The sequence below is a fragment of the Papio anubis genome, chromosome 10 (genome assembly GCF_008728515.1).
Source record: "Papio anubis isolate 15944 chromosome 10, Panubis1.0, whole genome shotgun sequence".
NCBI classification, from domain to species: Eukaryota; Metazoa; Chordata; class Mammalia; order Primates; family Cercopithecidae; genus Papio; species Papio anubis.
The window spans coordinates 17,353,120-17,365,476 of NC_044985.1; the positions used below are offsets into that span (position 1 = coordinate 17,353,120).

The 12,357-nt window shown below is 40.8% G+C and overlaps 1 protein-coding gene across 2 annotated transcripts in view; it reads right to left on the bottom strand.

The window, feature by feature from the left end:
* NCKAP5 (NCK associated protein 5) overlaps window positions 1–12,357 on the bottom strand; it is a 914,274-nt gene that overhangs the window by 214,676 nt on the left and 687,241 nt on the right. For both annotated transcript variants that reach the window (XM_021924271.2, XM_021924272.2), the window contains exon 10: window positions 7,321–7,440. In XM_021924271.2, coding sequence (XP_021779963.2) covers window positions 7,321–7,440 — 120 coding nt within the window. The remainder of the gene's footprint in view (window positions 1–7,320; window positions 7,441–12,357) is intronic.

Here is a 12,357-nt window from a genome sequence, read left to right on the forward strand (position 1 = left end):
CCTTCCATGATAATGCTGAATGTAAGCTAACGGGAACACAGCATTTAGTCATGACACATGGACTAGTAAGCTCTCGGTCTTGTGAACAACAACAACAAAAATACGCCCCTCAATTGCTTTGGGAATGAAGAGCAAAGGTATGCAAAAAGAATTGTAGCATACTTACAAAGTAATATATCAACACCACCAGGACTTAGTGAGCAAGGTGTGAGTAGGAGACTGAGTGGGGCGGGGAGCTGTGATCTTATTCCAGGAGTACCTCCAAAGCATATGAATTTAGAAACCAGATTGTGAGGAAAAGAATTTCTCATGCCCTTGCACAGCGTGTTCTTTCCGGATGGCATTTATACTTTCTCTTGTCCACCGAGAGTCACATGGAGGCATGGCTTCCTCTGCTGGGCCTTCCCCAGGGCCCTCTGTAAGCAGAGCTAGGATTCCACTTGCCCCATGCCTGTCTCTGCCCGGCTGCTATAGCTTCCCACATGCCTTTCAGCACATCATTTCACTTTCAGGCTTAATTGTAGACCACAGGCTCTTGAGCAAATGCATTTCGCATGGACTCCTCAGCACTGACATTACTTTGGGTGCTCCCAATTTGGTAACTGAATGAAGAGGAGTGGCAGGGGTGGGGTGGGCAGGGGTAGAGTAGCATTTTGAACAGAAAAATGACATACAAAGTGGAACAGTTGAAGGAAAACCTATGTCACGCTCTGTGAAGTGAAAGTATTTCTGCTTGGCTGAAGTAAAGAATTTGTGTCAGGAAAAAAAGAAAAATGAGGCTGTTGAAGTGTGAAGCAAGTCTATAGAGGGTCTTGGGCATATTATGAAGAGGGAAAAATCACATCTTGCCATAACCCTGATGATTCTTTCTCATCTTTTGTATAGCTCTTTACTTGATCCCAAACCAACCTCACGTGTTACATCTCATCATCAAAAGCCCTGCCCTGCAGGAACTGTGTGATTTTTCAAAGCATCCCTTACCTCTCAAAGGGGCCACTTCCTGCAGGTCTGACAGGTTAATATCCTTTCCAGTGCTTAGTGCATGAGACAGAATCTCTGCTGCACGTTCTCCATATGTTTTCATGTCTGGCCGGTGCCCATAATGAAACCACCAATGTCCTGTAACCATGCAGGATGACAGGCTCACCACCAGTGGATACTCTGCCATCTGAGCCCTGGCGTTACTCAGCATCCCTGAAGCATCACTGGCTGCTCCTCCTGTCGCCCTGTGGGTCTTTCTAAATTAGATATCGGGTTTGTAGGGCAGGGCTGGAGGCGCCTCCATGGCTGGTCCACACAAACAGCCAAGGGGCAGAGTTCATCCATTCCAGAAACTCCTAAGATGAACAGCGTGGGAAGCCAGGTAGATGCTTCAAACTTGTGTGGATGTTCTTGCCTCTTCTCCCAGCTCCTTCTTAGTTTGTGTCTCAAGACAGGCCACAATTGATCAGAATGAAAAGCTTGCATCACAAAAACTCAAGAACCACAGTTCCATTCTCTACCCTTTTCTTTACTCATTCACTTACCCCTCCCTTATTGCTCTCACCGCTGGCTGCCTGCTTAACTAGCCTTTTTTCTTTTCATCTTTTTGTCCCACTTCAACTACATATATGTGAAAGCACCCCAAAGGCAGATGTTTTGAAAGAGCAAAATACATACATTTGAAAGTGTATAATAGCCAGGCACAGTGGCTCATGACTGTAATCCTAGCACTTTGGGAGGCCAAGGTTGGCAGATCAAAAGGTCAGGAGGTCGAGACCATCCTGGCTAACATGGTGAAACCCCGTCTCTACTAAAAATATGAAAAATTAGCCGGGTGTGGCGGCAGGCACCTGTAATCCCAGCTACTCGGGAGGCTGAGGCAGGAGAATGGTGTGAACCCGGGAGGCGGAGCTTGCAGTGAACAGAGATCACACCACTTCACTGAAGCCTGGGTGACAGAGCGAGACTCTGTCAAAAAAAAAAAAAAAAAAAAAAAAAGTGTATAATATGGCTAACATTTTCTAAGTTCTCCAAATGACCAAATATCCTAGAGAAGATACTTCCATGTTGGTTGTTTATGTGATTGTTCAGTTCCAGGTAGTGCTGTATAGCTATGTTCATTATACAATGACAAGTCCTAAGGTGGCAAAGAGTGAAAATGTCTACAAATCTCTGATTCTCACAAATAAAAAATTGGAAAAATATAAATCGGGCACATAGGGCTTTGATACAAAAATATACATAAGTGGACAGAAGGCGGCATGGTCTTCTCGCCATGAAGATTAGAATCTTATCAGGGTTGGAATCTCCTCCCCAACACACTGAGTTTTACAAAAAAATGTATGCAATTAAGTGCAAAGCCATCAACAAGTATGCACTGAATACGTATTATAAACAGGGATAGTATATGTAATGCACTGAATATGTATTATAAACAGGGATAGTATATGTAATGCACTGAATATGTATTATAAACAGGGATAGTATATGTAAAGGCACTGAATATGTATTATAAACAGGGATAGTCATATGTAGATTGCTACTGAATATGTATTATTAAACAGGGATAGTATCATGTAATGCACTGAATTACGTGGGTTGCACTGGATGACCCCCACTCATGGAGGCTAGGATTCTACAATTCCACACAAGACCCTTAACTGTGGCATAGACCACTGACAATACATGAACTCCAGTATGGGGAAAGTTCAGTGAGGACTGCCGAGGCCCTGGCTGGCCCCTTGCTGGGGTGGCCCTTGGCTGGATTTCCCAGTGGGATGCTTGGCTTGTGGACAGGTGGAGAGCAAAGTGTGCAGTCTCTTGCCAGATCAGACTCATGAATAGATTTACACTGAAAATTAAGAGAGAGAAAAAGAAAAGAGGAACAAGTAGAATGTAAAAGCCCTCTCATCGTATCGGAAATAATAGTATAAAACACTAGCAAAAACAAAAAGACCGCATTCTAAGAAGTAACAGCAAATTTTTGCACCTTGGTTCTAAGCTGTCAGATCCTCCACTGTTGACGTGAATAATCTACCCTATAAAATTCTTTTCTTCCTAACTTGGCCTAAGGATATCAGTAGTAGGACTTTTTGAAATATCAGATGAAAAAGAAAAGACAACATTGTCTTAGGCTACAAATACGAGAATAATGTACTGTCAGAATGATTACACAGGCATTCAAAACAAGTAAAAGAACACATAGGGAGGGGAAAATCTTAGATGCCACATTTCAGAAATGTGTAAAGATGTTAGGCTCCTTATTGGCATTGTACTGCCGAAGCCCTCTGATCTGACTCAATCCCGGGTGGACTAGTTAATTCAAATGTCACCTACAGTAGGGAATCAGAAAATTTGTCCTCTTACTCATTCATGTTCCACGCAGAGGGAGCACCAGTTGGAGGTGAAAGAGGGGACTTAATTTCACTGGATTTTCAGGTTTAAATCCTTGGTCTGTCAAATACCTGCTACAGGACTTAGCCTGTCTATGCCAAAGTATCCCCATTTGTAAAACGGGTGCAATGATAGGTCCTCCCCATGGGACTGTGATACAGATGAAATTGGTGAGTGCTGTAAAGGTTGTAGAATAGAGTCTGACACATGGTAAGCACTACTATACATTTGGTATATGACATTTTCGGTATGGCCAAGGCTGCTTCTTTGCTTAGAGATCTTTTTGTTGAAATCTTCCATTATCTTTTTTTAAAAATTTGGCAACACACACTTTATACATTGCCTATGATTCCTAATTTTTGTTTTCCTAAACAATGGTACATGAACTTAAAACCACTTGAGCAGTTTGCAGCAGAACTGTTCCACATTTAATACAATTTCTGGTCTCCCACAATTTATTTTTATAGACACCTATATTTACTTTGATCACAAATACTACTTTAGTAGACCTACTGAGTAACAAAAATAACTCATTCTTGGCAAGTATTCAGCTCCACTGGTAAGAGAAATAAGTGCACATGGTAGAGAGCTCTTTACCAGTTGCCAACATTCATTAAGTTGAGGGTATTGTTCAGTGTGATTTAAAAGAGAGAATGGTGAGCACCAGTGAATCTGGCCAAGCAGCTTCAAATGAGCTTAGTTAAGAGATTCCAGTCTCTGTAAGAACATTACTTTTGGATTTTGTTTGCTATCCTGCCATCTCGATTCCTTGAAATTTACTTCCAATGTTGATTTTAATATGGAGGGGGGTCTCCTTAATCTGATTTATTGCCACTCATAGTCCCAGAGATATCATTCTAGAAACCAAAATCAAAGAAAAGTTTGTTGTCATTCTTAAGATTTTAATTTCAGCTTAGGCCTTTATTATTTCCCTCAGGGACCTGGCTCCCTTTGTAAGTTTACCAGAATCTGTCAACTAATCCTCAGAGCGCTTCCTTTCCGTTTCTCCCACATAAGAATTTGCTAAATGATATCCATGTAACCTCTTATTCTGTATTTTTAAGGGACAAAGAATTGTCCGTTTCTTATATGTTATTTTCCTTTATACTATTTATAATTTGTCTACCTAAATCACAATGTGTTCCTAACTCTTCTTTCTGTATTTCTCTTCAGGTAGCAACTTTGGAATGTAGAGAATCATTAGGCTGTATTCAACAAATAATAACTAATGCAGCCTTCTAAGAAGTGCTTAAAAACTACTTAGAAATCTGCTATAATGAATCCACAGACCATGGGCAGCAGCTATAGGGTCTATAATATTTGGGACCAGGGGCACACTGGTGGATTTGCTGCCCCCACCCACCACATCCTCAGACATACTGGGCTGAAACACATGACTGCATAGTGCCTTGACATTCATGTAAGACAGGAAAGCTTCAAAAGAAGAGGTGGGAGCATAGACCTCTCTTAGGTTTATGTGAAATGACTCTCCAGAACAATGAATTATTATTTGTTCATTATTCCACTCAACACATAATGACTGAGTATCCATAGGTGTAAAGCAAGTTTGGAATGATTGTATTTTAGCTCCATTGTATATATTTTGTTTATCAATTGAACCCTAAAGTACTAATAGAAAATGAAAAGCCATGAGTGAAATAATTAACACACCATCTGAAAAGCCAGTCATGTCCTCTGTCTTGGATTATGAGCTCCAAGATGTTAAGAGGGCAGGTATCACACTTTATATCATTATTCTTCACAGAATTATTAACAGTCCATCTTTTATAAATAATATTTAAATTAGAATGGCTCCTGGAAGGCAGTACTATTTGGGAGAAATATGAAGTGTGTTGGCTGAAAACACCAAATGAATAAACACTCATTTTTATTGTTAGCATATATATCATCCCCTGATCTTTGGGTATGAATTTAAGAAATTTGTGACAGCCAATGAAAATGCTTAGATATCCATAGCACGTGTGTTTACCGTGCAAATAAATGATCACAATTCATAAACAGGGACGGCAGAGTCTTAAACACTACTTCAGAAAAGCCTCAAGTTACAACATGCAGAACAGAAAAAAATCAGGAACATGCAACAGTTTTTAAAAGTAATTCTAGAGGGCCGGGCGCAGTGACTCATGCATGTAATCCCAGCACTTTGGGAGACTGAGATGGGTGAATCACAAGGTCAGGTGATGGAGACCATCCTGGCTAACATGGTGAAACCCCTTCTCTACTAAAAATACAAAAAAAAAAAAAAAAAAAAAAAAAAAAAAATCAGCCGAGCGTGGTGGCAGGTGCCTGTAGTCCCAGCTACTCGGAAGGCTAAGGCAGGAGAATGGCGTGAACCCAGGAGCGGAGTTTGCAGTGAGCGAAGATTGCGCCACCGCACTCCAGCCTGGGAGAGAGAGTGAGACTCCATCCCAAAAAAAAAAAAAAAAAGTAGTTCTAATATTGAATCTTGATGATGAGATTATGAAAGAAACACAACTTTTTATAAATGCAAGATCCCCTATGACAAATATTTATGGTGGTCAGGAACAGAAAACAGAATAGAGATAGATGACTTCCCTCCCGCCCCACACAATTTTTGAGTCATAAATTATGAATTATGTTCAAACATATAAGGCAGACAGGAAATTAATTTAGGAGATGAGATTTATTTTATAATTCAGAGAGCTGTTTTACTTTAATTTGGGGGGCAAATTACATTTTGATGTTCAGCTTACCAAACATCTTTCTTTCTCTGAAATGAATTACAATTTCCCATTATTTCTCTGAGGAGTCCTAAGATTTTTATGCCAAAATTCAGAGAGTAAATTAGCAACACAATCTGGATCATTTGGAAAAATACCGTCCAGCAGAGCTTTCCACAATGAGGGAAATATTCTCCACGCGCGCGGTTTACTAAGGTAGTCCCCTGGCCACATGTGGCTTTTGATGGCTAGAAGTATGGCTCGTTGGACATAGGAACTTAATTTAAATTTAATTTAAGTTTTTAAAATTAAAATTTAAATAGCCCTACATGGCTAGTGGTTATAGTGCTGGACAGTATCGTCCAGATGACCAGAGGCTGGAGGATGACCTTCCTCTCAGCCAATTAGACCATGCAGTGGTGGGCTGCCCTTTGTACGCCGCACACTGCCCCTGTGAAACCTCGATGCAGCCTTTGACAGCTTAGCCTTAGATGGGCTTGGGGCAAAGCTCATGGGAGCTTGTTTGAGCAAATATACACATTAATAGGATCACAAACATCGGAAACAGCAAAGGCCAGCCCTGCAGACCCCTCTCCCCATTCATGTGTTTTCCCTGCAGGGGCACATATTCTCTAGTGCTTTGTCAGGACCAGCTTCAAATCGATTCAAATGGCTTGACTTTCCACAGCTTTCCATGTTATGAAGGCAAGTAAAAAAAAATAGTTCAGTGAGAGCACTTAGAAAAAGACAACCTGTAAAAATACTGAGATAGAAACAGGAGGCGTTCTAAGAAGGAACTCCGCGTAGAGAGATATGAAAGTAAAACAACCCCCACATGTATTTTTGATTATAAAGAGTTTGAAATTTAAAAAAATGTGCTTTGGCATTACATAAAATTCTTCCTTGCTTATCACATATGCAAGATTACTAATGCTGGTTCCTAAAACAATCAATTATTTCCTAACTTCTTTCCATGGTTCCATTTAGTTTACTACAGGACATCTTCTGATTGTCTCTTTTGCCTGTTTATTATTTGTTAGAGCATTTCCCTATCTGCATGTAGCTTTAGAAAGTCAAGAACTTAAGACACATTCAAATTTAATGACATATCTTGAGAGAGGAAAGAACGGGGATTCTGATGCAATATGCCTTGCTCATGAAGATGTTGCTAACTTCCGAACTTAAGTAACTTCCTGTCAATAGCATTTCAGTAGCAAAGATTGTTTTCCAGATAAACACATACCTGGAGGAGCAGATCAGAAGTGGGTCTGACTCGCTGTTGGAATAGGATGCTTAGTGTTCGATTCTGCTGTTCCAAATCAAACACTCTTGTTTTCAACTTCACACATTCCTCTCTTAGATCCTACAACAAACACATCGAAGGAGAAAAAGTCCATAACTGAAAGATGTCTTTGCATGTTATAACCATGTTTTATATATCTCAGATCATTAGTAAAAAACAGTATTTTCATTCTTCAAAGCCCCCAGAAGTAAATCACATACAACGTTTTCTTCCACAGACCATTGTCTAATAGAATTATTATGTGCAAAGACCAGTTTTTTTTTAAAACAAAGCACCTTGAAATCAGAAATGCATTAATCTAGCATGCTATTTTTGAAGACAGTAAATCTTAGCGATATAAAGTCAATTTAAGTTTCCACCTATATATTTTGCCTTTTCATTGTCTTTACAAAAGCAATCATAGATCACAAGCCACAAGGACAACAACGATGTTTCTGCAGTGAATAGAGATTTGATGAGCTAAAGAAACTATCATTTCTGATGGAGTTTTTTGTTGTCATTTGTGAAAACAAGTTGAAATTCTCGGCACTGGGGCTAATAGAGTCAGTGATGCATTTAGCGGAAGAGAGATAACACGGAAGAGAAGGCTTTTAAAAGGCCACTTGCAACTTGCCCATCCTCTGAACTCGTGGATTTCCATATCTTCTGGGGCTTTCTGGTCTCAGTGCTGGGGAAGATGCACACTACTTAGCCCATTCTGGCATCTGTTTGGAGCAGCTCTTTTGAATAGTTCAAACACCACAGAGACCTTTTCCCCAGCTCATGGAGGAAGTTGATGTACAAGAAGTGCCTTCCAAACTGACTGCAATAAAGGAACTTCTGGTACTTAAATATCTATGCCCTTTTTGATGGAATTCAAGGCAGACCCAGTAGAATAAAACCCAAATTCAATGCTCTTCAAAAGCTGACCCTTTTCTGCATTTCAAGCTATCTTTCACTACTTCCTGATGTTAAAAAAAAAAAAGTCTTCTGTTCTCACCAAGCAGAGAACAAAGGTCTGGCATGTTGTTCTCTAAAGCTCTACGCATTCCTTCTACCTTCTTCTCTTTTCTTTCCACTACCACTTTTCCTTCTTATCCACCTTCTTCTTCCGGTCCACATTTGGCTCTTTGACTGAAGTCCAGTTCAAACTTTGTCACCTTTCTGACCTTTTACCTGGCATCCCTCAATACCTGCTCCATTTTCTGAACTCCCATCAGCCCTCAATGCCTCCTTTGTGACGGTTATCATATATTACTCAGTATTCACTTTATCGTTTGTGCTCTAGACTTGTCAATTACACGATGCGTTTTTCACCAGGCCAGCACAAGAAGATACTGAAATAACCACACCAGCATATTGCTCTTACATTGTTTTCATTCCATCACCTAGCACGATGCCACATATAGTAGGAGCTTAATAAGTGCTCGCGATTATTTTGCCAAACAGGATGATGATTGCAAATTCTATTCTCTAGTGATCGGTGTGATACAGAGCATTTCTCAACACTTCTATTTCAAAGACTTATGTATTCTGATGTGGGCAGGTAGCTATTGGACTTACAGCTCTGTAAGCAAGGGAGAGCCCAGGTCACAGTTCTGATGTCTAGGGCCTAAATAGGAGTCACAGAGGTACCTGGGCCTGCCATAACCTTGTATTAATCTAATGGTGAAGTTAGAGCTCGCTAGTAAAGCCTCCTCTGAGGCTTCATGAGCATGCATCATCTTATACAGTAGTATTAATCCTATTTAAAGGGGTCAAAGAAACAGGCCAAGGTATAGCCCACTGCAGTTTCAACTCTCCTAGCCTTTTTTGGTTAAATGGGTGAAGCTTATGTATAGGGTGTTTTCAACTGATCAGTGCCCACAAATGGAGAGCAGAGAAAAGAAATGACATGTTCAGAATGACATGCAAGAGTGCAAGATCCAGCAGGGCAGGATCAGGAGTGCACATTTCATACTCCCGAGCACACACGCCATTTGGCAGAGGCCATTGTGGGGACCCACTCACTGCTCAAATTAAAAGGTGAAACTTCAGCCTGGCCAGCATGGCAAAACTCCATCTTCACTAAAAATATAAAAATTAGCCAAGTGTGCACACCTGTAGTCCCAGCTACTCGGGAGGCTGATGCACAAGAATCACTTGAACCCGGGAGGCAAAGACTGCAGTGAGCCGAGATCGCCCAGCTGAATGCTTGGGCAACAAAGTCTCAAAAAAACCCAGTCTCAAAAAAAAAAAAAAAAAAAAAGATGAAACTTACTTTATTTTTATTTATTTTATTTTGAGACAGAGTTTCACTCTTGTTGTACAGGCTGGAGGGCAGTGCCACAATCTTAGCCCACTGCAACCCCTGCCTCCCTGGTTTGGGCGATTCTTCTGCCTCAGCCTCCTGAGTAGGAGGGACTACAGGTGTGTGCCACTACACCCAGTTAATTTTTGTATTTTTAGTAGAGACAGGGTTTCACCACATTGGCCAGGCTGGTCTTGAACTCCTGACCTCGTGATCTGCCCACCTTGGCCTCCCAAAGTGCTGGGATTAAAGGCATGAGCCACCACGACTGGTGAAACTTGCTTTCTTTATTTAGAATTCAACCACTGTGTCTCATGATTTTTGTTCTTAGCATGTATGTAACACTCTCTGCTCCCAAACACTAATTGTTTTTAGTACCACTAATTAAGTAATTAATAAAACTTGACTGTGAAGCAGATAAATAGTAATAGTACCTATTGGATGGGAAAACACAATCATCCTCATTCGCAATGTAGAGATACGGAAACGGAAGCGTACAGTGTGGATATGCAAGTAAAAGGGGACCTGAAGGCAACAGTAACCACAATTTTTAGCAGCAAAACAGAAGACCTTGAAAGAGTTCTTCAGATGGGTAAAAATGAAATAAAAAGAAGGAATGAAAGAAAAAAAATCAATGTACTTTATAGAGAGTCATTATACAACTGCCCAAATTTCAAAGGCCATTACTATCACTTAAGGTATAGCAAAAGTTCATTAGTGGGAACACAATTTATCGACCCTGGGAACTCTCTGTTCATCACTGTTGGCACATCCAGCTCAGCACACAGCAGCGGGGAAGACAGAGGCTTTACGGATGTGACACTGACCTGATGGCCATCGACAAACAGAAATGAGCTGGTCTGAAAATCTGGAGATAGAAAAGAATCGCTTGCATTGTTTTTAATATTCTTATTTTCTTCAGACAAGCTGTGGATCACCAGTAACTGATGCCAGACAGTTGCCTTCCCAATAAACTGTAAACAAATACACTCGTGTGCCCATGTACACACGCATAAACACAACCAGAATGGTTATACATAGAGAAACAACTGTTTCACTGACCACTATTATAGTACCTGGGTGGAGGGGGCAGCTGGCTCTCTTAGCTTCCTCTGTGCTCCCAACAGGAACACCTTGACATAAAGGAATGCATGATTGCATGATACATTTAGGCTGGATGCAAGAGCCGCAACTCTGACCCTGTCAGTTCAGAGGCAAGACCTAGAACAGCCTCCCCAAGGAAGGCTTTAGAAACAAAAGAACTCTCCTCTGGGTAGATGCCACGGTCTGGGATCACGGCTCACGGGAGAGGCTGTACCATGTATCCTCTCTCACAACCCTTCTTTTTTTTCTATGACTTCCTGGCAGGTATCAGGTCTCAAGAAAAGAAAGAACCTCACTGAAAATATAAGGTTGTATCTTCAGATAAGAAAATGGGGACACAACATAAATATTTATCATGGAGGAATAATGCCAAAGATTTGACTACATTTCACATCATGAAAAAAAAAAAAAGTACAGTGGTGTTTGGGTTCAAGAAAATACTCAGACCCATTTTCCTTGCACTATTCATGTTACTATCAATTGGAAACAGAGACTTAAAAGGTTACAGCTGAGCAATGTGATACACTGGTCTAACGGGCATCTCTGCATCTTAATGATCCCAAACCATAATTTCCCTGGAGGATCCACACCCTGTAATCCTGATAAATTCCCCCTGTGCTTGGGCTAAAGATGATTCTGGACTCACTGCTATACAGTACCTATAGGAGTACAGTTACTTCACGTACTGAAAAGTAAAATCCTTATCAGCTCTAGGCCAAAGTACATTTTTAAAAATGCTGATTGCTTAGAAGCAGGACATATACTAATATGATCACTGGAGTGTCATTGAAAACTATTTAAATCTGATTTTATCATGTAAAAATGACATGACAGTGGTATACCTATTTCAGAGGCAGTGTCTATCTTGGGAATACACGGAATTGGGGCTTAGTGGACCTGGGCTCTAGTCCTCATTGTCCACAGGACCTTGAAGAAGTGATTGCTTCTGAGTAGGTCTCAGTTTCCTCATCTGTAAACCAAGGCACTGCACAAAACTGGGCTTTTGTTCAAAAGACTGTATCTCTCACTAGCTTCATGGGATGGCTTTTCGAGTGCCACTTTGTTCCCTCCCTGAAGCCTAATGGCCACCAAAACCACCAGCCTCTTTTGTCACACCCCTTCTTGGTGGCTTTCAATGATATATCCCTCTCTCCCCCAAATGCTAAGGCTTTTGTAAAATGAAAAGCCACTTCTGGAAAAGGCTGGTCACATCTCAGACAGACCCAGGGCTTCAACATCGAATGCCTAAAAGGCAAGACAGGTGACATAAAAGTCTGACTGAACTGGGATACAGCACAGGAAGTAGTGAGTCCTGTGGCAAAATACATAGTGCAAGTCTCCACCCTAAAAGTCTTCAGATTAAACCACTTTTAATAAGGGCAATGGCTAAACAGTTCATATAATTATAAGCCAGTAGAGCCCATTACCAAAGCTCGTTGACGATCTCAGGATTAAATACTCATTTAGGCTCCTAGAAATTGGGGAATTGGGGAGTTAAAAATAAGATTGATTTTGAGAAAGCCTGACCCCAAATATACAGAGTCGGTTTCACTCCACAGATACCAAACTCTAAATGCTCTTCCTGCTACAGAAGATCAGCAATA